This window comes from Pezoporus occidentalis, unplaced genomic scaffold (genome assembly GCF_034315485.1).
Source record: "Pezoporus occidentalis ecotype Australia unplaced genomic scaffold, CSIRO_AGI_Poc_V1 ctg226, whole genome shotgun sequence".
In the NCBI taxonomy this organism is placed as follows: domain Eukaryota; kingdom Metazoa; phylum Chordata; class Aves; order Psittaciformes; family Psittacidae; genus Pezoporus; species Pezoporus occidentalis.
In genome coordinates this window covers 1,552,516-1,576,839 of record NW_026914138.1, presented here as the reverse complement: position 1 = coordinate 1,576,839, position 24,324 = coordinate 1,552,516, and the positions used below count along the sequence as shown (strand labels likewise).

The 24,324-nt window shown below is 60.1% G+C and overlaps 1 protein-coding gene across 3 annotated transcripts; it reads left to right on the top strand.

Moving 5' to 3' along the window:
* On the top strand, positions 1 to 22,603 carry FGFR1 (fibroblast growth factor receptor 1). 3 transcript variants are annotated; one of them, XM_062621035.1, is made up of 18 exons: positions 1 to 224; positions 5,629 to 5,834; positions 13,227 to 13,490; positions 13,982 to 14,065; positions 14,394 to 14,569; positions 15,402 to 15,525; positions 16,044 to 16,234; positions 16,612 to 16,762; positions 19,187 to 19,390; positions 20,117 to 20,261; positions 20,348 to 20,469; positions 20,582 to 20,692; positions 20,774 to 20,964; positions 21,065 to 21,187; positions 21,334 to 21,404; positions 21,553 to 21,690; positions 22,186 to 22,291; positions 22,384 to 22,603. In XM_062621035.1, exons 2-18 carry the CDS (start codon positions 5,744 to 5,746, stop codon positions 22,558 to 22,560), a joined length of 2,469 nt encoding a protein of 822 aa, XP_062477019.1. In that variant the 5' UTR covers positions 1 to 224; positions 5,629 to 5,743; the 3' UTR covers positions 22,561 to 22,603. The 3 variants fall into 3 exon arrangements, with proteins under 3 accessions (XP_062477019.1, XP_062477017.1, XP_062477018.1); XM_062621033.1 differs by lacking the exon at positions 16,612 to 16,762 and adding an exon at positions 18,100 to 18,244 and having other exon boundaries at positions 122 to 224; positions 19,187 to 19,383; positions 20,116 to 20,261; XM_062621034.1 differs by lacking the exons at positions 13,227 to 13,490; positions 16,612 to 16,762 and adding an exon at positions 18,100 to 18,244 and having other exon boundaries at positions 122 to 224; positions 19,187 to 19,383; positions 20,116 to 20,261.
* Positions 22,604 to 24,324: the final 1,721 nt, after the last annotated feature.

The following is a 24,324-nucleotide window of genomic DNA, read 5'->3' as shown; positions in this document are numbered from 1 at the left end:
GCGGCGGGCGCTCGGCGGGGACGCGGCGGAGCGGGCAGCGGCAACGGGGGCTCGTCGGGGCGGCCGCGGCTCCGGGAGCGCCTCCGGCCGCCACCTCGGGGCTCGGTCCCCAGCTATGGGGCGGCCGCTGTGAGCGCGGCGGCGGGGCTGAGCCGATCGCCCCGGACGGGGCTCCCCTTCCATTGTTCCCGGGAGCGGCGGGACCGCGCCGCCGAGGGGCTCCGGTGAGTACGGACGGGGCCGCTCGGCACCGGGGCCGTGGGGCTGGCGGCGGGGACTGCTCCCGGTTCCCCCAACCCCGGTGCTCCCATCGCCCGTGGCGGGGCTGCTCGACGGCGGGCGCGCTCCGAGGGGGTGGGCTCCGGTTGTGCGTGTGCGGGGCCCCGCTTGCAGCCTCGCCGCGGTCGGAGCCGCTCGGGGAGCGGCCGCTTCGAACGGAGCGGGGCAGAGACCGACCCTCGTTCGAGCCCCCCCCGGGCGGGCAGGGCCCTGAGAGCCCCCCCCCAAGCCCGGGCCGCGGGGGTGCCCGGCCGGAGGCTGGGGTCTGGTCTCCGGTTGCTGCCTGGTCCCTTGTTCCCTAAAAGTTGCTGAGCGGGAAGCTCGCGGCTTCCAGAAAGGGATGGAAAAGGAGCAGGGTTTGGGTTTGCTCCAGATCTCGGATCCTGGGGCGTTCCGGTGGAGGAGCTCGGGATAACGCGGTCCTGGAGTTGGTGTTTCCCTTTGTGTTTGCAGGCTGCCTGCGGGAGGTGGGGGCTGCCAGAGCCGCCCCTTATCCCGAATCCCTTCGCTGTTATCCCGACTCCGTGCGGGTCTTTGGGAACGGCTCCGGTTTGTGCCTGTGCAGCCGGGAATGCGTGTGCCATTCCCGGTCATTGCTGGGTCCGGGCGCGCTCCGTGGGGTGTTTTGGGGTTGTGGTGGGGGTTGCTTTCCCCATGGGAGCCGTGAGGCCGGAGCGGGGCCGTGTTTGGGGGTACACCGGCAGCAGTGGGGTCACTGCCCCATGGCTCCGGTGTCACGGGTGGCTGCTGCAGCTTCCTCCCCATCAATGTTTAAACCTTAACGGCCCGTGGTGATAAAGGCGGGCTCGGCGGCTGTGGGGTCCCAGTAGGGCGAGTTGGGGGGGGTGTGTGTGTCTGCGAGCAGGCAGAGGAGGTGCTGATGGGGTGATGGCGATGTTGGGATGCTCGCGATGGGGGTCTCGGACACAGGGACCGAGCCGGGGGCCGCTGCAGCCCCTGCTCTGGCCAGCAGCCATTTTCCCCACACAGGAGCACTTCCTCCCCTAATCCCGGCGGTGCCTGGCATGCACGGTTGCCTTTGCCTTGTGTTGCTCTGAAGGGATTAGGATAAATAGTCCCAGCCCTGGCGGGGTGACGGCAGGAGCAGGGACAGCCCCTGAGTGCATCCAGCAGCTCCGGGCGCAGGGAGCCGGCTTCATTCCCGCTGGGAAGGAGCTTGGGCTGTTTCAGGTGTGAACTGCAGCTCCCTATGGGTTTATCTGCCTACAAAGTCAAGCAGAAGCTTTGTTGCCCCCAGCCCCAGCTGGTTTCTGACTCTCTGGCCCCCAAGCCCTGGCTGCTGGAAGGGGCTGGATCACTGATGCTTGTCCCATCCCGGTGATCCAGCTTTGTCCCCTGTTTGGGACCTTCTGCTTGTGGCCATGGAAGTGAACTATTTGGAGATGTGTTTGCTGTTTTGTCCTTCCCTGGAGGAGCTGAATGGGGTGGAACCCCCATCCAGTCCTTCCCAGGCTGGAAAACAGCTTCTCCATCTGTGTCCCAGTGGTTGCATCCCAGTATCCCTGTCCTCAACCAGTCCTTTCCCAGAGCACCACCCCAGTGGAGGTGTTTGGGTACCGATGGATGCTCTAAGCCTGAAAACGAAGCCCTTGGGTAGGGATCCCTGAATTTGAGGATGCTTTTGGGAATGACCTGGTTTTCCTGGGATACAGGGAGAGGCTGGACCTTTCCCCATCCTTCCTGCCCCATGTGCCATCTCCCCACTGCAGTGAGCCGGGAAGGGTTAAGGCAGGATGTATCCTGCACAGTTGGATATTTATTTTTCCAAGCATGCGTCTGCTTTAAGCATTACGGTTTCTCCCTATAGTTCCATTTGCACTTGTGTTTGCTTTTGAGTTCAGCAAATACTCGGTTCCTGACCCAAGCCCGTGGCAGGGGAGCAGCTTTTCTCCCTGTCACCGACCAGCTTTGCCTTTGGAATGCCCTCCTTCCCTATGGAAGGGCACCTGGAGGCTGCCGGTGTGGAGCCGCAGGGAGAAACTGAGTCTCCTTCTGTACTGAAGGGCATCAGTGCTGGACCACGGGCTCCTGCAGACCCAGGGCTCTTCTCCCACTTGGATTTGGCCTTTCCCTGGTGTTTTCCTGCCTCCTGTGTCACTGGTGCCTCTGGGTTGCTCTGGTGCGGGGATGCTGCCTGCAGCCCCCCCAGCCCCTCCGTTCCAACCACCAGCATCTCCCCCCATCACAGACACCACGGGAAGCCCCATCCTGATCCGGGGCTCTGATCCTGGGATACCCCAGCCAAGCTCCAGCAGCGGCTCTTGGCACCGCGGGGGCATTCCTAGGGGTGAGCCATGCGATGGGAAGGGGCCTCCCCAATCCACTCAGCACAGAAACCTTTGGCACAAGCCGAGTGTGGAAGGTCCCGGAAAGGTCCCGTTTTGTGGCACATCCCTGGGACAGCTCAGCCCCGTGACTCACAGCATGAGGGAGACCAGAGCCGCAGCCACAAGGTCCCCAGGGATACAGGGCACAGGTTGCATGGGACTGCTCCTCAGCACGCAAGAGAGCATCTTCGCCCACGGCCTCAGGGATGCCCGTCACCATCACCCATCACCGCGCTCCAGAATGGCTCTGTGGGTGTAATTGCTGGCTGGGATGCAGGTCTCCAATGGGCACTTTTAGCTCCTGGCTCTTCTTTTGCTGCTGCCATTTTTAGTTGGTTGAATCCACCCCGGAGCAGTAAATTGCAGTGTGCTGGGGCCATGGGCAGCGGGGATGGAGCTGGAGATCCACCCTGAGCCAGCTGCCATCCGTCCTCCCCAGGGCATGGTTTCCTCTTGGGGTCTATATAAAGGCTGGATGAGGCATGCTGGGGTTGGCGCAGGTAGGAACGCTCTCCCTGCTTGCCATGGGTAAAGAAGGCTCTATTATCCCTCTGGAAAGAGGGAAAAATCTGTGCTGCCCCTTCCCTTCAGCATCTGGGATATCGCTCTGGATGTTGGGTGCCATTGGTCTAGTGTGAGGTGTCCCTGCCCCGTGGCAGGGCTTGGAACTGGATGATCCTAAGGTCCTTTCCAACCCAACCCATTCTATGTCCCAGGGTGCTTGGTGTGCAGGATGCATCCCGGCGAAGCCGTAACCGTTTCCTTCTGCCCTGGGAAGCTGAGCATCAGTCAAGCGGTGCCGCTGGGTCTTGGCTCTCACCTCCCTCCCTCCCTCCCTCTCTCCCAGTGAGTCTCCCAGCCACGGGGCAGCTCCTTGCTGCCAGCGATCCCTACGCCATGGAAATATCCTGCTGTCGAGCCCCTGAATCAGCTGGAAGGCGCCCGCTCCGAGGCTGGATCTGGAGAAGGGCTTTGCTACGCGCCGAGCCAGCACTGACTCATTGGTCAGGAACTGCTGCTTCGGGCTCCTTCCCTCCTTCCATCCCTGCATCCCTCCCCTCGGAGGCCCACGCAGACGCGCCGCATTAGGGCATGTTCCGGGGAGCGTGTGCTGTCGATGAACGCGACCACGTAGAGGCAGGGTGGGATGGCCACAAATACCAAAGCCTATTTCTTGCTATGTCCCCCCCACCTCCCTTGAAGAATTCCATCTCTCCCTTCCTATCCCTGATAAACCGGTCCCATTCAACAGCTCCGGGCACTTGGAGATAACACTGGGGTTTGCTGGGTGCTGCTTTCCCTGTCTCATTGCTTGTGTCCATGCCACTGTGTTTGGGGTAGGGAGGAGGTGGCCAGAGCCCCCAAAATGGGTTTCCTGGGGCTGAAGAGAGTCCTGGGGAGCATCCGATGTTAAATGGGAGCTGTGGCTGCCCCATCCCTGGCAGTGTTGGATGGGGCTTGGAGCACCCTGCTCTAGTGGAAGGTGTTGGTTGGAAGCGGATGAGCTTTAAGGTCTCTTCCAACCCCGCTGGATCCGGGCAAGGGGAACGCAGGGGGAGCAGGAGAGGCGGTGGCTGCGGCTCCGTGCGTGGGGAGGATGAGTAGTGGCTCATTACTCACTGCCATTGTTACTCACTGTTTGAACAGCCCCTGCTTCCGACAGCTCCTTCCCATGGCAGGTTGGGAATGGGAGCATGAGGCAGATGGGACAGGGACCGGGTGAGCTTGGGATGCTCGGAACGGGCTGCAGGGGCGCGCATGACCCAGAGGGGGGTTTGGAATGGCATCACCCCATCCGCACCCTCCTGTTGTGTTCTCCTGGAGCATCCGCCACCAGCAGCACCCCGGCCTTGGGTTGTGCAATGAGCTGGGCAGGGATCTCACCAGCAAAAGCCCAGCGGGAGCAGGAGCGCCGGGATCTCCATCCCAGGCTCCTGCATCCACAGATGTGCTGGGGGTGGAACACGGCTCCGTGCTGCTGGAAGCAGTTGGCCAGAGCCGGCTGGGCTCCGGCATCGGCTTTGGCTCCCCCTCAGATGTGTTCTGGCAGAGCTCCATGCTCCTGGTGTGGTGGGAACAGGGGGGGGGATGAAGGCCATGGAGGGCACGTCCCTATAGCCGGGATCGGGCTCCTTGTGCCTGATCCTGGCTCTGGTGCCTCCGTGCCTGGAAGCGGGGCTGGGGACCAAGGGGATGGGTGGGTTGGAGAGCCCAGCGTGAGAGCTGGCAGGGATGGGAGCGAGCTGCAGCGCTGGCCCTGGAAGCTGGGATTTCTCCCCAAACACTGGGAACACAGCTGTCGGTGGAAGGAGATCTGCGTGCGGAGGCGAGCGCTGGTAACCCCTTCAGCTCCGGGAAGCGCTTCCATAGGGAATGCCCTAGAGATCCTATAGGGGACGGAGGGGGCCGGGGTTGGCAGCGGGATCTGTGTCCGTCTGTGGCACGGACACGGCCGGGTTTTGGTGTGGAGATGTGGGATTTGCCACAGTGAAGCCGTGGGTCGGAGCGTGGTGCTGCTGGTCCAGGGTCGTTGGGGACAGATGTGGAGAGGAGAAGTGGCCATTCCCCATAGGAATGCTTCTCCTCTCCGAAACCTGTTGAGATGTGAGGAGCATTTTCCATCTGAGTGTGATTAAACAGAGACATCTCTGGAAGCTGGGCCTGGGTCAAAGACTTTGCGTCATTTTGATCCATGTGGGAATTCCTCTTCTTGGCACAAAGAAGTGCAGGAATTGGGGAGCAGAAACCTCCTTTTCTTCAACTGGAAAATGACTCCCACTATTCTAGGAAGTTCCCCCACATCCAATTGTGCTTCACCAGCACCTTTGCTCTCAACACATCGCCTTCAGGAGGACATGACCTGGGTTTCTCCATGCTGGGGATGCTCCACGGGGACATCCGTGATGGATGCTCCAGGAGCATCACCCGCAATGGGGAGCTGCGGGGTTGGGATGCGGGGCTGCCTCTCACCCTGCCCTCACTCTGCTCTCCTCATCCACAGCTTGGAGGGGCTGACCCAGCGGAGACCCCCCCCCCCCGGCCCCGGGGCCAGCCCGGGGTCCCCATGGAGTGGTTGTTGCGGAGCCCAGTCGCCGAGCAGTAGCTGCAGCAGTGGGATGTTTACCTGGAGGTGCCTCATCCTTTGGGCTGTGCTGGTCACAGCCGCGCTCTCAGCTGCCAGGCCGGCCCCGACCCTGCCCGACCAAGGTAAGATGGGCAAAACAACCCAGCGTGGGTGTCCAACGCACCATGGGCATCCAATGCACCATGGGCATCCAACCCACCATGGGCATCCAGCACACTATGGGCATCCAATGCACCATGGGCATCCAACCCACCATGGGCATCCAGCACACTATGGGCGTCCAACGCACCATGGGCATCCAGTGCACCATGGGCATCCAACCCACCATGGGCATCCAACCCACCATGGGCATCCAGTGCACCATGGGCACCCAATGCACCATGGGCATCCAACCCACCATGGGCATCCAACCTACCATGGGCATCCAATGCACCATGGGCACCCAAACCGCCATGGGCACCCAACCCACCATGGGCATCCAACCTACCATGGGCACCCAATGCACCATGGACATCCAGTGCACCGTGGGCACCCAAGACACCATGGGCATCCAATGCACCATGAGCACCCAACCTGCCGTGGGCACCCAACCCACCATGGGCACCCAACCCACCATGGGCACCCAACCCACCATGGGCATCCAACCCACTATGGGCATTCAACCTATCATGGGCATCCAGGGCATCATGGGCACCCAACCCACCATGGGCATCCAACCCATTGCATCCAACCAGCCCACCATGGGCAACCATGGCCAACCAACCCATTGCATCCAACCAACCCACCATCCAGCCAACCCGTTGCATCCAACCAACCCACCATGGCCATGCCAGCTGGGAGCATCTGGCTCCCTTATCCCTTGCATTCCTCCCTTGGCAATAAGATAGCCAGTCTCCCGTGTGGAAGAGGCAGAGGCTGGTGTGAGATGCCACCACAGGGCCTAGCACGGTGCCACGTGGCTCCCAGAGGCTGTCAGCGGGGATGTAGCGCACGTTATCCCATTGGGTTGGGCACAAGGAGGTGTCCACAATTCCCTATGGATGTTTTAAACCTGGAGAGAAGTAGTGGCAAAACCTGGTGGTGTTGGCTTGGAGAAGGACACGAGGCCCTGGGGGCTCTGTCACAGCACTATGATGTGTGTGAAACCTTGTGCTTGATGATCCTGGTGGGGATGAGGATGTGGGAGCAGGGTACCAGCATGTGGATGAACGCATCCCATGGAGACCCTTGGGATCGCTCCTGGCTGGAGAACGGATTCCCATGGGGCTGGGTTCAAAGCTGGGGCTGGTGCAGGTGGTCCCTGCAGCCTCTTGCGCTGCTGCAGAGCATCGCTGGGCTGGAGATGAAGAGCACATCCCCAGGTGAGGGCATCCCTCTCATTGAGGGGCTGTGGATGGGCTCTGGGGGGGGGGGGGGGGGGTGTCTCCTCCCCCCCTAAAGCCCAGCTCCAGCAGTTAAAAGCCTTTGGTCCTTCCCCTTGGTGAGGCAGAGAAGAAGCAGAGCTCCTGATTCCCTGCCTTTTGGTTTTAATTACCCAGGAATGCCTGGTCTATGGGGATTGCTTTGCTTCCTAAGGCTCGCTCCCCCTTGTCCCCCCAACCCAAACCCCAGAGGCTGGTTGCCGGGGAACAGCCCCTTCATGGATCAGGGCTTGGGATGGGGCAGGAGCCCCACGGCGTGATCCCAGCTGGAACGGGGCCACGATGCCGTGGCTGGGTCGGTGGCTGTGCTCTGAGCGCAGGTCCCTTGGTCCCGGATCCATCCGGAGCCTTGGCAGAGCATCCCTGCTCCCGGGGACCGTGTCCAAGAGCTTGCCATTGGCACGCTCGCTCCCTGCTTGTGTCAACAACGCGGTTGATGGCAGTAAACATGTTTTCCTCGGGAGATTGCTCTTCCTGGAAGAGGTTTCCTGGTGGGGTTTGTGGTTAAGGCGCTGGCACCGTTGACCATGGCATTGGGAATACTGATCGTTGGGGTTTGGGGTGCACCAGCAGCCTTGCAGCCCCCCCCCACCCACCCTGCACTGCTTGAGAAGCAGCGTGAGGAGGTTGGAGAGGAGGGAGCTGGTTCCTGGCCAGCTTCATGCCAGGGCTAACAATAACCTCTGGAAACCATTCCCAACACGATTCCCAGCAGGGCGGCCCAATTAGTGCCACAGCAGGAGCCCGCCTGGGGCAGAGTCCGGCCCTTGGCTCCTGGGGGCCAGTTGCTGGGAACACAATGTTCCCAGCAGGATCTACGGGATGGGAAGAGCCCCTCTGGAGCCAGGATCCACAGCCAGCGCTGCCGGCACCTTGCGGCTCGCTGCCAGATCCAGCCCCACAGATCGGGGTCCCATGGGGTGCGTGTGGGGCATCGTGTCCGTCATCACCGGTCCATGAGCATCCAAGCGCCGCAGCTTTATCCTGGAGGTTTATGGGTCCTGAGGCCACCAAACGTCCGTCTCGTGGAGCCGGGAATCCCTGCAGCACCCTGGATTCTCCATCCTGGGCCCCCCCCCTCTTTCTCCCTCTCCCCATGGATTTGGGGATCAGTGCAAAACCTCGCAGCACATCACCCATTCACGGGCACTCGCTGCGGTTTAGGGGCACCTAAACCTGGAGGTGGTAAAAAACCCGGGATCGGGGGAAAAGCCAAGAAACTTCCATGCGCGGCCTCCCGCGCCCTCCTCACAAAGCCCCTCTTTGTCTCCAGGTTAAATAGAAACCTGCACCAAATTGCCGAGGGGATTTTGTTCCTCTCTCCCTGTCTGCTATTGTCCTCCCTGCTGCTGCTGCTGCTCAGGCATTTCCATGCTATGGGGCTGCCCCATCCCTGCCTGGGAGTGCAAAGCAGGTTTCTATAGGGAGCTGGAGGGGTTGGGCACCATAACCTGCACCCCAGTCCCAAAGAGGTTTGGGGCTCTTTGGTCCAGCTATGACCTGGGACGTGTTGGCAGCATCCCTGGAGGAGGCAAAGCGAGGGGCTCAGCTTGTCCCCAGGTGGGTTTTGTTCCCCTGCTCCCCATTTCCATGCTCTCCATCCCCCTTCTTTCCTCTCTCGGTGTCTCCCAATGCATTCCCAAGGGATCAGGTATGGAGCCCATCGCACAGCACGGAGATGCCCAAGCCATGAAGCCACTTGATGGCAGCAGCCCAGGGTTGTTATTGGAGCATGTGGAGCAGGGGGGGGCAGCATCCCCAGACCCCAATTGCAGGGGCATCTCCCTGTCCTATGGGCCATGGCGCTGCTGCCCTTCCCCTCCCAGCCTGAGTGGGCATTGTTCCCACCTCCCGCTTTTCCACTCGGATGCTGCCGCTCCGGCCCTTAATTGAGGAGGAAAAAAGGACATCAGTCTTTGGGATAAGCAGCAGTGCTTTGGAGCTGCCCCATGAGGGGCATCTGTGGGGCTGGGGGCTGCCTGTTGAGCCCCCCATGTGTGGGGCACCGCAGGGAGGCGAAAAGCCATTGGCACGTGTGTAAATAGGGGTGTTCGCTGTGCCCCGCAGGATGGGCAGGACCCGCTTGGGGTATCCCAGGCCTGAGGGGAGCTGATGGGCTTGTGCTTTGAGTGATGCAGAGCATTGAGTGTGGCTGCCCCAAGGGGGAAAGGGTTGGGTTTGTGCTGACAGCTTTGCAAAGGACCAACAGGGCTGTTAATGAAGTGCTGCTTCCTTTGGCACAGGCTGGGAAGAGCGGGATGCATGGAGCAGTGCATCAGTCCCCATCTCCCTGCATCCGGGGACCACAGGGTGGGATAACCTGCCTCAACGCCCCCATATAGCTTCGTTAGGAAGAGCTGGTGGTGCCTTGAGCTTCTTACGAGGCTCTCCCATCCCTTGGAAGGGAAACAGGGATGTGCATCACCCTGGGATGCAGGGATGCTGCTGGGGGCATCCCCCCTGATGCTTGCTTCTGCAGCTCCCGCATCCTATAGAAGGGGAATGGCGATGTGCATCAGCCCAGGATGCAGGGATGCTGCTGCAGGCATCCCCCCTGATGCTTGCTTCTGCGGCTCCTGCATCCTATAGAAGGGGAACAGGGATGTGCATCACCCCGGGATGCAGGGATGCTGCTGGGGGCATCCCCTTTCCATTGCAGCCTGCGCTGGGGTTGAGGGGGAGTGAAGCCCATTTTAAATAAGAAAGAACCCAATCCCCACATCCCGGTAAAGCGCTTCCTGTTGGGATTAGCGGGGCTGCCGGGCATGTGTGTGCTTTCTCCTCAGGAAATACCTTTGGAAAGCCCCGCTGGGGTCTCCAGGGCAACCGTCGGCCCCTCGCCCCCCTGCCCGCATTGTCCCTGCACCGCTTTGTTGGCCGCTTTATTGCCATCCCCACCGGCATTGGCATCGCCGGCTGCGGGCTGGGCTGTGTGTGCATGGGATGGGGGGCACCGGGGACGGGGGGACGGGGGAAGGTGAATCAGTGCCTTCCCTTCCCCAGGGCCGTCCCCATCCCGTTATCCCCACCGGGGACCGCTCGGTGACAGTTATAGGCGCTCGGTGACACTTCCCATCTGGCCGGCGCTCGGTTCCATTTCAAAGCTGGGATAAGGTCGTAAAACCAGCACGGGCTGCTCTGGATGGTGCTTTTCTGGGCTGTAAACTGCAATGGGATGGGATGGGATCCAGGCCGGGAAGCTGGCGCTATTCCCATCCCAAAAGAGTTTAAGTTAGGGAGCCAACAGCAGATAGTGCAGTTCTAACGTGGGTTTTGCTGCTTCCTTTAGTGCGGGTGTGCTGTTTGCTGTCCTCCCTGCTTGCTCTCGGGGGCTGTGGCTGGGCTATGGTTTGGGTTACAAAGGGGCAGAACACGAGGAAGAGTTAATAATGGAATGATTTGGGTTGGAAAGGGCCTTAGGATCATGCAGTTCCATGGGCAGGGACACCGCACGCTGCCACCCAAGGCTCTGCCTACCCTGGATGCTTCAGGCTGATGGAGCCCAGCGAGCCAACGGGCTCACCCTAATGAAGGTGGTACACGGCTCTAAGGGTATCCCGGGGCCGTGCTGCTCCGGATGCTGCCATTCCAATGGGATGCTTGTGCCAGCCCGGCCATCCCGGTGCCAGGGCCACGTCCAACCTGGACATGCTCATCAGGCTGTGAATTCCTTCTGGGGCCGTTCCCACCGTGCCGCGTTTTCCACCTCATCCCACGGTGCCAGAGATGGGCCCTGGGTGACCAAAGGGCAGGATCCTGCCCTCTGCCTCCCCTCTGCCATCCATCACAGCCCCGGTCATGCTGTTAATGCAAAACAGCCCCTGATGTGCCTGGGGGGAAGGGGCTGCTGCCTTTGAAAGGGGATCTGGCCACACGCCACTTGCATGGGGTCCTATGAGATGCTGTGCCCATGGGAAGGGACCTGTTTGAGCTATGGCGCTGCCCCCCTGGCGTTGGATTGGGGTGGGATGAAGTTTTCCCTCCCTCCCTCCCAAGACCTTTGTACCTCCCAGCAGTGTTTTGGGATCGACCCGGTGTGGGCATGGTTGATGGTGGTGGGACCATGCGGGTCCACCCTGCTGATGGGAGCCTGGATGTGTGCATGGCTCCTCACGTCCCGGTGGCTGGGGACCAGCAACCGGGGCTATTTGTGCTTAGGGACGGCCCCACTGCAGGTTGTTGTGCTCCATAAGGAATGTGCCGGTGTGTGGGAAGGGCAGAGCCGGGCGCAGAGGGAACGGAGGCAGCGCGATAAGGGGCAGATAAGGCCGCGGCTGCGGCTCCACGTTTCGTGTTGGTTTGGCTTCTTGTGGCTCTTTTATCGCTCGCTGACCTTGCTCTGCTTGAGAAGGGGATGGGGACGGGCAGGAGGACGCTGAGGACCGGGTCCCGTGGTGCTGGGGCCGGCGGCCATGGGGCGCTGCGTGTGCTGGAGGATGCCTGTGACTCATTGCAACACGAATCGCGGCGACTGCAAGCACCCGACGACATGGGGCAAACAGCACTGCAAAGCCAGCCCCGTCCCCCTGCACCTAAGGGACTCCCACCGGGCTTCATCTTCCCTGTTGAAACGCTTCGGAACCAATTCCTGATGGATCTGGAGCCCTGCTTTGGGCCTGTAGCAGCGGGGGAAAGCGACTCCTGCCTTGCGGTGCGGAGCAAGAGGAAAAGGAGGAATTCTGGAGATGTTTTCCCCATGAAGCTGCTCACGAGTGCAAGGAAACAAGAAGTGGCCAGAAAGCGAAGCGCAGGTCACGCTGGAGAGCTCGGCTTTTGGCTTTGGCAGCAGGGAGCTTCTGGGAGGAGCAGAGCACTCCCTGCCTGCACCTCCTGCCTGCGCTGCTTCAGCTCCGGGGATGTCTGCTGCAGGATGCGCTGGCCAGGGATGCACCAGGGAGGAGAAGAGGTTGTGCTTGTGAGGCTCAGTGGGCACCAAGGGGTGGTGGTGATGCCGTGGGTTAGTTCTGCACCCCATGTGCACCGGGATGCTGGTTCCCAAGGGGAAGCTGTGGCTTTGCCCTGTCCCCCATGGATGCAGCGCGGTGCTTGCAGGCTGTGTGCACACTGAGCACCCCTCGAGACGCCCATTGCCTGAAGATTGAACCTTTCCAAGCTGTTTCCAAGGGTTAGCTGGGATTTTCCGGCCTCCGCTCTGGATCCTTCTGGTTCCGAGCAATTGAGCTGTGGAGAGCTTCATCCATGTCCCTGTGTCCCGACGGGCCGGCTATTCCCTCGGGACACGGAGCCATGCGCATCGTCCCGGGATGATGCTCGCACCGCATCACATGGAGCCTCCACAACAGCCCAAACCCTTCCTCTCCCAAATGGCATTGGAGGAGATGGTTGGAAACCTGGATCAAGGCTGGGATAGGGAGAGCAGCTCAGGCACCACCGTGGAGGGTGGAAGGAAGCTTGAGGACAGAGCCAACGTCTGCACCGGGAGGCTCAGGAGATGAGAGGAGGCAGCAGCGGGATGGAGAGAAAGGACCTTTGTGCTGCTCACACATGTCACATCGGGAGCAGCTGCGGCATTCCCGGCCCTGGGAACGCCGGGCCCGGCATCTGTTCCACTGGAGCTCCCTGGGCTGACCCTTCCCATGCCGCTGCTCTCGCTCCCTGCCCGCTGTGCTGCCGCAGCCCCTGCTCTAATACCCACAGCCGGGGTCCCGGTGGTGGCATGGGGACCCTGGCCCGCTTCGCTGCTGCCCCGCTCGTGGTGCTGAGGGTCCTGGGCTCTCTGCACGGTGGCAGAGCCGAGCAGGGATTTGGGATGCCCCCGGGAGAGGCTGGTCCTGCCCAAGCAGCTTGAGGTGGCTCCGGCTGCCCCCATCCCAGCCCCTTGCTGTGACCATGCTTATGTGCTTACGAGACCTAAGGGTGTGCGGGTGCTTTAGAACTGCCCAGCACCCAAACAGGTCCTATGTGGGGTGAAACAGCCGCTGCCTCCCATCCCCTGCGCTCTGCAGCCGCTGCCATCAGCACCGGAGCATCCCAGCAGCGCATGTTGCTTCCTTAACAGCAGCATGTTTTCCTTTGGTTTCTATCTCCTTTCTCCTTTTCTTTTCTCTCCTTTCTCTCTCCTAACGCCTCCAGCTCTGCCCAAAGCCAAAATCGAAGTGGAATCCTACTCCGCGCATCCCGGCGACCTCCTCCAGCTGCGCTGCCAGCTGAGGGATGACGTCCAGAGCATCAACTGGGTGCGCGACGGCATCCAGCTCAGCGAGAACAACCGGACCCGCATCACCGGGGAGGAGGTAGAGGTCAGGGATGCGGTGCCCGAGGACTCGGGGCTCTATGCCTGCATGACCAACAGCCCCTCTGGAAGCGAGACCACCTTCTTCTCCGTCAACGTCTCAGGTTCGTAGCGGCCCCGGGGCTGCAGGGAAAGGGGCAGCCCAGAGCAAGGAGCCGGCTGCATCCGCGCATCCTTTGCATGCACCGGCCAAATGGATCTGCGCGGTGAGTTAGGGTGGATTTGGGGTGCCCCCCCCCCATCTGCTGCGGCACAGGGAGAAGCACTGGAGGTTGTTGAGTGTTGTTCTGCATGGGGCTGAGGTCTGCGTTGGTGCTGATGGAGCAGGAGGTGCGCGCCGAGGCTTGCTCTGTGCACAAGGAGTCTCGGCTGCTGTCCCCATGGGCTGGTGGCGTGGGGCGAGGAGCTGTGCTTGGGTGCACTGTGGAGCTCTGAAATCACCTCCGGGGCAAACGGGGCTGTGGGTGCTGGTGACGTGCACAGTGTGAGCCCTGCACATCCCTGCACTATCCTGCATCACCACCCCACGATGCTCCGGCCCCGCTCGGGAAGGGTCCGTGTACGGGTGCTCAGCCGAGCATCTCTTCTCTTGCAGACGCGCTCCCCTCCGCGGAGGATGATGATGATGATGATGATTCCTCTTCGGAGGAGAAGGAGGCGGATAACACCAAGCCGAACCGTACGTGCGGGATGGGTTTGCCCCTGGAGCTGCATTGGTAGGGGGGGGAAAGGGGAAGCTGGGCAGGCTTGAAAGCATCCCCTAGGGATGGAGGATGCAGCAGGGAGGGCAGCGGCTTCTGCTGCAGCACAGGGCACTCACTGGTGGGGAAAGCAGCCTGGTTAGAGCAAGGGGATGTGCAGGCAGGGCCGTGGCACAACCACTGCTGCAGCCATGCATGCTGAGCATGCGCCTCGCAAAGAAAGGGCCCTGTGACCCTTGGATAGCATTAAACCATGAGCTCCCTGTGGGTATCAATGGGTGCTGAGCCCCCCGCTCTGCTCCCCAGAGGCCATCGCTCCCTATTGGACCTACCCCGAGAAGATGGAGAAGAAGCTCCATGCTGTCCCCGCTGCCAAGACGGTGAAGTTCAAGTGTCCATCGAGCGGGACCCCCAACCCCACGCTGCGCTGGCTGAAGAACGGCAAAGAGTTCAAACCCGACCACCGCATCGGCGGGTACAAGGTACCGGCAGCATCCCATGGATGGGGCTTGGAGCATCCCGGTTCACTGTGAGGTGTCCGTGCCCATGCCGTCACCCAGGGCTGCAGCTCCAGCCCAGAGATCCCCCCCCTGGTGACCCCATAAGGGAGCACATCCCCTTTCTCCATCCCATATTCCTGCCCGGGGCTCCCATGCCAGGGATACGCAGCAGGAATGTGGCCACGTCACAGCTCCATGCAGCACATCCCGGGGAGGGCTATGGGCTCACAGCGGGGCTGCTGGCAGCACCACGGCTCCCTGTATGGTGACAGCAGTGCCCTGGATAGCTAATGGGGCTGAAATGTGGAAACAACCAGATTCCAGCTGGGAGCAAAGAATGCAGCCGCAGGGAGCAGGAAAACTGTCCCTGTGCCCATAGAGGGACCCAGGGAGCACCCAGAGCCAAGCCGCTGGGATCCATCCCAAACGGAATGTGCTTGGTCACAGTGAGCATCCCGGGGCTGGCTATGGGGAGCAGCACGGATCCGAGCCTGGAGCCAGCCAGGAAGCACAGTGGGAACAAACCTGCATTGTCTGTTCCCTCCGTGCACTGGGGCGCTCCAAAGGGATGTCCCTGTGCCCATCACGCTCCGATCCCAGCATCTGCTCCCTGTGCAGTTGGCTCCATGGCCAGGCTGTCCCGGGACAGCTGGGAGCGATTATGGTCCCTCTATAGGAAAGGGGAAAGGTGACCTCAAAGGGAGATTTATGTCCTGTCCATGCGGAGGGGCCGAGCCAGCTCCGGCATGGATGGGGATGAGGACTCATGTGCTGCAGCTTCGGATGTGACCTGTGGCCATCCCTGTATCCCCAGGTCCGCTACGCGACCTGGAGCATCATCATGGACTCGGTGGTGCCGTCCGATAAAGGCAACTACACGTGTATAGTGGAGAACAAATACGGGAGCATCAACCACACGTACCAGCTGGATGTCGTGGGTGAGGAGCACGTGGTCCCCTCTACCCCACCATTCCCAGCAGATGCGGGTGCTGCAGGGATGGGGATGGCGAGGTTCAATCTGGGTTTTTTTTTAATTGTGGTGGAAATAATTCCATAGACCAGACAGAAACTTGTCCTAACCGCCTTATTAGCCATAATTCCCAGCTGGGAAGGCTGCTCTGAGCACTTCCACATGTGGAGCTGCTCTAAATGCCAGTAAATGAACCATTCAAAATGTGATTTAATTTGATTACACTGAGCAAACTGAAGGGAACAGCCAGCGAGGTGAACAAAGGGGTTTGTTAATGCTGACTCACCGCAGTGGCAGCCGCTTTGTTAACAGCCGGGGCCCTCCTTAGGTTTGTTTGACCTCTCACCCCCCCAAAAATAGGGGCAATTCCTGTCCCCGCACCGGGATTTCACCTATCCCATAGCTGGGGTTCCTCATAGCACAGTGGCGGGTGGCCCAGCATCCCGAGCCCCATCCTGAGGTGCCCCGTGGCCCTGCATCCCGCAGAGCGGTCCCCGCACCGGCCCATCCTGCAGGCAGGGCTGCCTGCCAACAAGACAGTGGCCCTGGGCAGCAACGTGGAGTTTGTCTGCAAGGTCTACAGCGACCCCCAGCCCCACATCCAGTGGCTGAAGCACATCGAGGTCAACGGCAGCAAGATCGGTCCCGACAACCTGCCCTATGTCCAGATCCTGAAGGTAAAGCCGCACGCCGGGATGCTCCATCCCGCATCCCCGCCGGCCCTGTGGGATGCTTGGGTACCACCGTTGGGCAGCAGGAGCCATAAAGCCACCACCAGGCTCTGTGCCGAGGTCCTGCCATGGGGCTGGGTGGGCGACCCTGGGCAATGCATGGGGCTGGATGCAGGGAGCTGAGCCCCTGCTCCATCCCGATGAGAGCAGCTCCCTCTGCACCGCAGCAGTGATGCTCGCAGCGCGCCCACCAGCATCCCCAGGTGCGGAGCAGGATGCTCACGGCCCCACGTCTGCTCCTGCATCCCGTGTTCATCCCCATCCCTTCCCCGCTGCCGGTGCTCGCAGCGTCAATGTGATTCCATGTTGTTGGTCTGTTCCAGCACTCGGGGATTAATAGCTCTGATGCGGAGGTGCTGACCCTGTATAATGTGACAGAGGCGGAGAGCGGGGAGTATGTTTGTAAGGTTTCCAATTATATTGGCGAGGCCAACCAGTCTGCGTGGCTCACGGTCACCAGGCCTCGGGCACAAGGTAATGGGGAGAACACCCCTGGGGTGTTTCCTCGGACCATCAGCGGTGGAGAACAGACCTCTGGGCTCTCTTGTTTCTGCTGTTCCTGGTGCCACAGCCATGGAAAAATCCTCAGTGGGGCCGGCTGGGCTTGTGCCCCCTGTGTGTGTCCTCGTGTTCCTCCTGTTTGCTTCCCACCCCAGGTGCCTGGTGGATCCGGCTTCACTGAGCACTGGTCCTTGTGGTGCTGATATGGGGCCAGAGCGCACCCAGCCCTGGCACCCGTCTGTGTGTGGATGGGAACAATGAGGTTCTGTGTCCCCCATCTGTGCTGCTCTCCTGTATCCATCCTCCTTGTCTCCATCCTCGTCTCCATCCTCCCATCTCCATCCTCCCATCTCCATCTTCCATCTCCATTCTCCTTGTCTCCATCCTCCCATCTCCATCTTCCATCTCCATTCTCCTTGTCTCCATCCTCCCATCTCCATCCTCTTGTCTCCATCCTCCCATCTCCATCCTTGTTGTCTCCATCCTTGTTGTCTCCATCCTCCCATCTCCATCCTTGTTGTCTCCATCCTTATTGTCTCCATCCTCCCATCTCCATCCTTATTGTCTCCATCCTTGTTGTCTCCATCCTTGTTGTCTCCATCCTTGTTGTCTCCATCCTTGTTGTCTCCATCCTTATTGTCTCCATCCTTGTTGTCTCCATCCTTGTTGTCTCCATCCTCCCATCTCCATCCTCCCATCTCCATCCTTGTTGTCTCCATCCTTGTTGTCTCCATCCTTGTTGGCTCCATCCTTGTTGGCTCCATCCTTGTTGGCTCCATCCTTATTGTCTCCATCCTTGTTGTCTCCATCCTTGTTGTCTCCATCCTCCCATCTCCATTCTCCCATCTCCATCCTCCTGTCTCCATCCTCCCATCTCCATCCTTGTCTCCATCCTTATTGTCTCCATCCTCCCATCTCCATCCTTGTTGTCTCCATCCTTATTGTCTCCATCCTTGTTGTCTCCATCCTTGTTGTCTCCATCTTTGTTGTCTCCATCCTCGCACCTCCCCATGTCGTCCACGTCACCCAGCCGGCTCTGCCTGAGGCTCATTTCTCCATGCAGCCCATTGCCAGCATGTTCCGATGGGCAGGACACTCAGTTTGGTGAAGGGTTTTTTAACCAGCATCTCCTTAGGTCCGCCTGGATGAGTGGTCATCCCGAGGGTCTCTTTAGCAGGTCTGCAGTTGGTCTCTGTCTGCTCCCCGGGGGTCTGGCAAATGAGACTGGGCTCTCCCTCCTCTCTGGCCTCCTTCCCACAGGATCTCATGGCGTTTGCTTCTCCGTTTTTTGCTTCCATTTTTCCCTCTAGACGGCTGGCGTTAACACGACAGACAAAGAAATGGAAGTCCTTCACTTAAGGAATGTCTCATTTGAGGATGCTGGGGAGTATACATGTTTGGCGGGTAATTCTATTGGGATCTCCCATCACTCTGCATGGTTGACAGTTCTCGAAGGTATATACTCCTCTTCCTCTCCCTTTCCTCCCTCCTTTCCAACGTATGCATCGTGGTCCGGGAGAGAGCTCATCCCGGTCCCCCCCCATGCACTGAATGCAGGAATGCTCCCTGCAGCCGGAGCGAGATGGGATGCGCATCCCCCTGCTGTGTGCCCCCATTGGGGTCTGCCCCCCACCCTGCTCTCTCCCTGGCCCCATTGATGCATACCCGGGTGCTTAACCAGGGGCTGCTCCGTTGGAGCAGGAGGGTCCCGTACCCAGGGCAAGGTTTTGGGGTGCTCCCTGCCTTGCCCTGCAGCACAGGACCCACGTGGGGCTCTGTGTGTGTCGCTTCTGCTGTGCCCCTGTGTCCCCATTGATGCTGCTCCTCAGGCATCAATGCACGGACCAAAGCCTGATAACAGCATCCGGGAAAGCTTTTGGGATGCTGCCTGGTTGGTGCTTCCCAGCCAAAAGCTTTCCCCGTTATCAGGTGCTGTTTTCCAGCCGGGTGTGCTCAGAGATGGGACCGGAATCCTCACTCCCTCTTACACCTCTCTCTGAGGCTCTGTTCTTAGGGGGGGTCAGGTTGGGGGGGGTGCAGATCCATCACTGTTTGTGGACCGCGCCGTGAGGCTGCAGCCCTATGGAGCTGTGCATGGCTCTGATGTGTCCCAGCAAAGCGGGGGCTGCCCCATGGATGGGTCCCACTGCAAGGTCGCTGCCACTGGAGGTGCTTCTGGCTGCTCTGCCCTGGGTCAGGCCCCATCCCACCATGGCCAGGACTTGAGCTCTGAGCGGATGCAGAGCACTGGGAAAGGGGGCCCGTTCCCGGGATGCTGCATTGCCCCATCCCTCCGGGATGGGTGATGACACCCCCTGGTCCCTGCTGCCCCGAGGCTCCAGCGATGCAGAACCAGGGGGGCTCATGGATGCTAACGCCCTCTTCACACCGACCCAGCTATTGAAGACACCCCGGCCATGATGACGTCCCCCCTCTACCTGGAGATCATCATTTACTGCACCGGGGCCTTCCTCATCTCCTGCATGGTGGTGACCATCATCATCTACAAGATGAAGAGCACCACCAAGAAGACGGACTTCAACAGCCAGCTGGCCGTGCACAAGCTGGCCAAGAGCATCCCCCTGCGCAGACAGGTAACAGAAAGTAGAGAGGGGGTTTGTTTGCACCTATTGCCCCTCCGGGGGGACACCCAGCCCTGGGGGAGCTCTGCCACCCTCTCAGCTTGGTGCCCATCGTGGTGCGGGATAAGGGGGGACATCCATGGGTATCCCCCAAGCAGAGGGGATGCACTGTGACCCCTTGGCATGGCTCAGTGAGGGGGAGGAGAGAAGGAGAAGGATTTACAGCAGCTTAATGCTATAGAACCACAGAATGGGTTGGGTTGGAAAGGAGCTGAAGATCACCCAGTTCCAACCCCTGCCATGGGCAGGGACACCTCACGCTGGACCGTGTCACCCAAGGCTGGCCTTGAGCACTGTCAGGGATGGAGCATGCTCTTCTCTGGGCACCCTGTGCCAGCGCCTCAGCACCTTCACATAAAGAACTTCTTCCTTATCTCCAACCTGAACCTCCCCTGTTTCAGTCTGAACCCATCACCCCTTGTCCCATCCCTACAGTCCCTGATGAAGAGCCCCTCTCCAGCATCCTTGTAGCCCCTTTTAGACACTGGAAGCTGCTCTGAGGTCTCCACGCAGCTTCTCTCCTCCAGGCTGAGCATCCCCAATGCTCTCAGCCTGGAACTGCACCTTAGCCTGGACCCAGCGTGGCAGCAGCAGGGTTTGGGCTGTGAGGCCCCTGGCTCAGCATCCCCCTGCCACGGGGGGCAGCGGGTGCAGCGTGAAGGTAACCCACGGTCCCCCCCGCAGGTCTCGGCCGACTCCAGCTCCTCCATGAACTCGGGGGTGATGCTGGTCCGGCCCTCGCGCCTCTCCTCCAGCGGCACCCCAATGCTGGCCGGCGTCTCGGAGTACGAGCTCCCCGAGGACCCGCGCTGGGAGCTGCCGCGGGACAGGTGAGGGCCCACGGGAGGATGCGGGGCTGGTGGCACCGGGGATGCGCGTTGCCGTGCGCCCACGTTGGAATCTCTCCTCCGGCCAGGCTCATCCTGGGCAAGCCGCTGGGTGAAGGATGCTTCGGGCAGGTGGTGCTGGCAGAAGCCATTGGGCTCGACAAGGACAAACCAAACCGTGTGACCAAGGTGGCTGTGAAGATGCTCAAGTGTAAGTGGTGGTGAGAAGGAGGGGACACACACACACACACACACACACCGGGCACGATGCTGCGGTATGGGGGTACCCACATCCAACCCCCATCACCAACCTCTGCCTTTAGCCGACGCCACAGAGAAGGACCTGTCCGACCTCATCTCCGAGATGGAGATGATGAAGATGATCGGCAAGCACAAGAACATCATCAACCTGCTGGGAGCCTGCACGCAGGACGGTGAGGCTGGGAAAGGGCTCTCCCTGCAGCCATAGGGCCCGCAGCTCCCGCTCCGTCATCCAACCTCTCATCCCACCATAGGACCCCTCTATGTGATCGTGGAGTACGCCAGCAAGGGCAACCTGCGGGAATACCTGCAGGCGCGGCGGCCCCCGGGCATGGAATACTGCTACAACCCCACACGTGTCCCCGAGGAGCAGCTCTCCTTCAAGGACCTGGTCTCCTGCGCCTACCAAGTGGCCCGGGGCATGGAGTACCTGGCCTCCAAGAAGGTGAGGAGCATCCCGATGGGATGCAGGGCTCGGGATGCAAGCGCGTTTCATAGCGGGGACCCATCCCTGGGGACCTGCTGATGTGCCGGTGCTTGGGCAGTGCATCCATAGGGATCTGGCGGCCAGGAACGTCCTGGTGACCGAGGACAACGTGATGAAGATCGCTGACTTCGGCCTGGCCCGTGACATCCACCACATCGATTACTACAAGAAGACCACGAATGTGAGTGTTGGGGATGGGAATCCGGAGGGGCTCCGTGTGCCAGGGATGCTCCATCCCTTGCTGGTGATGCCACAGGCACGCAGGGCTGCATCCCTGTCCCGATCCCTGTCAGCACAGAGCTGATGGGGAGCTTTCCTGTGCCCCAGGGCCGCCTGCCAGTGAAGTGGATGGCCCCAGAGGCTCTGTTTGACCGAATATACACGCACCAGAGCGATGTGTGAGTAGCAACATGGGACATGGGATGGGATAAGGGAGCAGGGACACGAAGGCAGTGATGCAGCGGGAAGCCCCCAAGCAAATGAACCCAAAGGGGGGGATGCTGGCCCTATGGGTGCCCCAGCATCTCCTGCGCTTGCCCTCTATAGGTGGTCCTTTGGTGTGCTGCTGTGGGAGATCTTCACCCTGGGAGGCTCGCCCTACCCCGGCGTGCCCGTGGAGGAGCTCTTCAAGCTGCTGAAGGAAGGGCACAGGATGGACAAGCCCAGCAACTGCACCAACGAGCTGTGAGTGCGGAGCGGGGCAGGGAATGGGGCTGCAGCGGCACCAGGGCTCGTCCAGCTCCAATGCCCTGCTGTGGGCAGGGACACCTTCCACTAGAGCAGGATGCTCCAAGCCCTGTCTGCATCCCAATCTCCCTTCTATCAGGTTAAAGCCATTCCCCTTGTCCTGTCCCTGCATCCCTTGTCCAAAGCCCATCTCCAGGTTTCCTGTAGCCCCTTGAGGCACTGGAGGTGCTCTGAGGTCTCCCCAAAGCCTCCTCTTCAACCAACTCCCCCCTTTGCTTCTTGCAGGGTAGGATGCCAGGATGACCCCGGAGCAGGGATTAGCCCAGCTCCCCGAGCATCCTCCTCCCAAAGCATCCCTGCAGCCAGGAGGTCCCTTCCTTCCATGCAGGGCATTACCCCTCCATCCCTGGAATAACACCTTTCCTGGCCATGGGCTCCCAGTGGCCATTCCAAGGGTCCCCATGCTCATCCCTCGCCTCCCTCCGCCCGCAGGTACATGATGATGCGGGATTGCTGGCACGCCGTCCCATCCCAGAGACCCACCTTCAAGCAGTTGGTGGAAGACCTGGACAGGATCGTGGCCATGACCTCCAACCAGGTAGGAGAGGCCCCACGGTGCCGGGGCTGGGCGCTCCCCATGGGATGCTCGATCCCCATCCGGAGCCCATCCTCGCCGTTCCTCCCTCCCAGGAGTACCTGGACCTCTCCATGCCGCTGGATCAGTATTCCCCCGGCTTCCCGGACACCCGCAGCTCCACGTGCTCCTCGGGAGAGGACTCGGTGTTCTCCCACGACCCTCTTCCGGACGAGCCGTGCCTTCCCAAATTCCCACCTCAGCACACCAACGGGGGCCTGAAGCGACACTGAGGGGTGGCATCGCCATAGGGACCGCCATGGGCTGCCCGCTCCTGCTCGGAGCAGAGACGCAACGGCAGCATCTTCCCCCTAACCGCATCCATCCACCTCGTGTGCCGGGAGCTCCCTGCAGCCCCAAAGGTTTCCTTCTGCTCTTCCTTTTCCCTTGGATATTTCCGCTTGGTTAAGCCGGAATCTTCTCCTGCGGGAAGCGAGGAGCCAAGCACCCATCACCCCAGGATGCGTTTGGAGAGCTGGGATTAACCAGGACTTGGAGCTGAGCATCCTATGGCTGTGCAAGGGGGCTGGTCCTGCAGCTCGGATGGGATTTGCTTGCCAAACCCTTGGCACATCGGGATCAGGAGCTGCAGCGGGTGCCACCCCCCCCCCCCCCTTCCTTTTCCAGTGCTAAAGACAAAACTCCTGTGTACATAACGACAAATATGTATAAATATGAATATATATTTACATGTCTTTTTAAAGGGGTTGTTACCAGAGATGCACCAGGCGGGTAGGAAGGTTCTAGTGGCTGGGAGGGATCAGTTGCTATGAAAAACCACCAACAACAAAAAAAATCCATATATTTTGCTACTTTTTGCTGGTTTTATGGTTTATTTTTTAAGTTATGTTCTAAACCCAGTTCAGTTTTAGGTCCCTCGGTATCAATTGCTGCTGCTGCTGCTTCACTTTTCTATGGGGCTCTATTAAACAGTACCAATAACGTCGATGCCTTGTGGGAATACGTTGTCATGATGTGCCTGCCCCTTCCCTGGCCCTCCCGCACCCCATGGCACCATATTGGTGCTTGGGGTGCTTGTGCCAGCAAGGGGTTGGGATGGTACCCGGGGATGGGGCTGCACCCCCTGCCATTGGCTCCCATGGGAAGGAGCAGGGATCATGCCGGACCCCAAGGCATTGGTCCAGCCCCCGCCCCGGGTGATGCCCACCAGTGCCTTACCGGGAGCATCCGCATCCTGCCCGAGCTCTGCTCCATGGAGCCGGTGCTGGGGAGGACAGGCTGGGGTGTTTCCATGGGCAGGGATGGGGATACACGTGTCCCTTCCCTCCCTCCCCGTCACTGGCGTTGAGATTCCGGAGCCAGGCCGCTATTACTTGAAAAGTTTATTTTGCCTTTGTATGGAGAAATCTTATTTGTTGTAAACTCTTCTGTAATGAATCTGGAATTCCTGTAATTATTAAAGACTTTAACCCAGGCTCCGCTACCCTGTCCCCGCTTCCAGCTCATCAGAGGGAATAGCAGGGAACGGTGCCTGGTCTTATGGGAGCTGTTTAGCACGGCTCAAGCATCCTCCCCGTTCAACCCCTTTGCTACCACAAACAAGTGCGTGATGGTGACAGTGGGTCCCTTCCTTAGGGATAACCACTGAAACGGCTGGGATGAAGCAGCTGCAGCATCATCGGCCTCACTGGTCCTCTTAAAAGCATCTGCTTGTTGCTGTTTCCCTGCACAGATTAAATCGATCAGCAGTGTCTGCCCCCCCCCTTTCCCCTCCTCCTAAATTAAGTAGAGCTTTTAATGAAGTGATTTATGTTGAATTCCCAGCCCGGGGATGAAACCAGGCACAGGGAGCGGGGCTGGGGGTCTCCATCAATCACCGCTCCCTTGGGATACACTTGGCAGGGCAGGGAGGGATGGAGCTCGTGTTCACAGCACCAGGAACCGCTGCAGCCACAAGCTCCTGCTTGTTTTCCTGGGGTTACCAGGAGGGCAGTTCAATAGGATCAGAGCAGAGCAATGCTGCTGATGGGGATGGG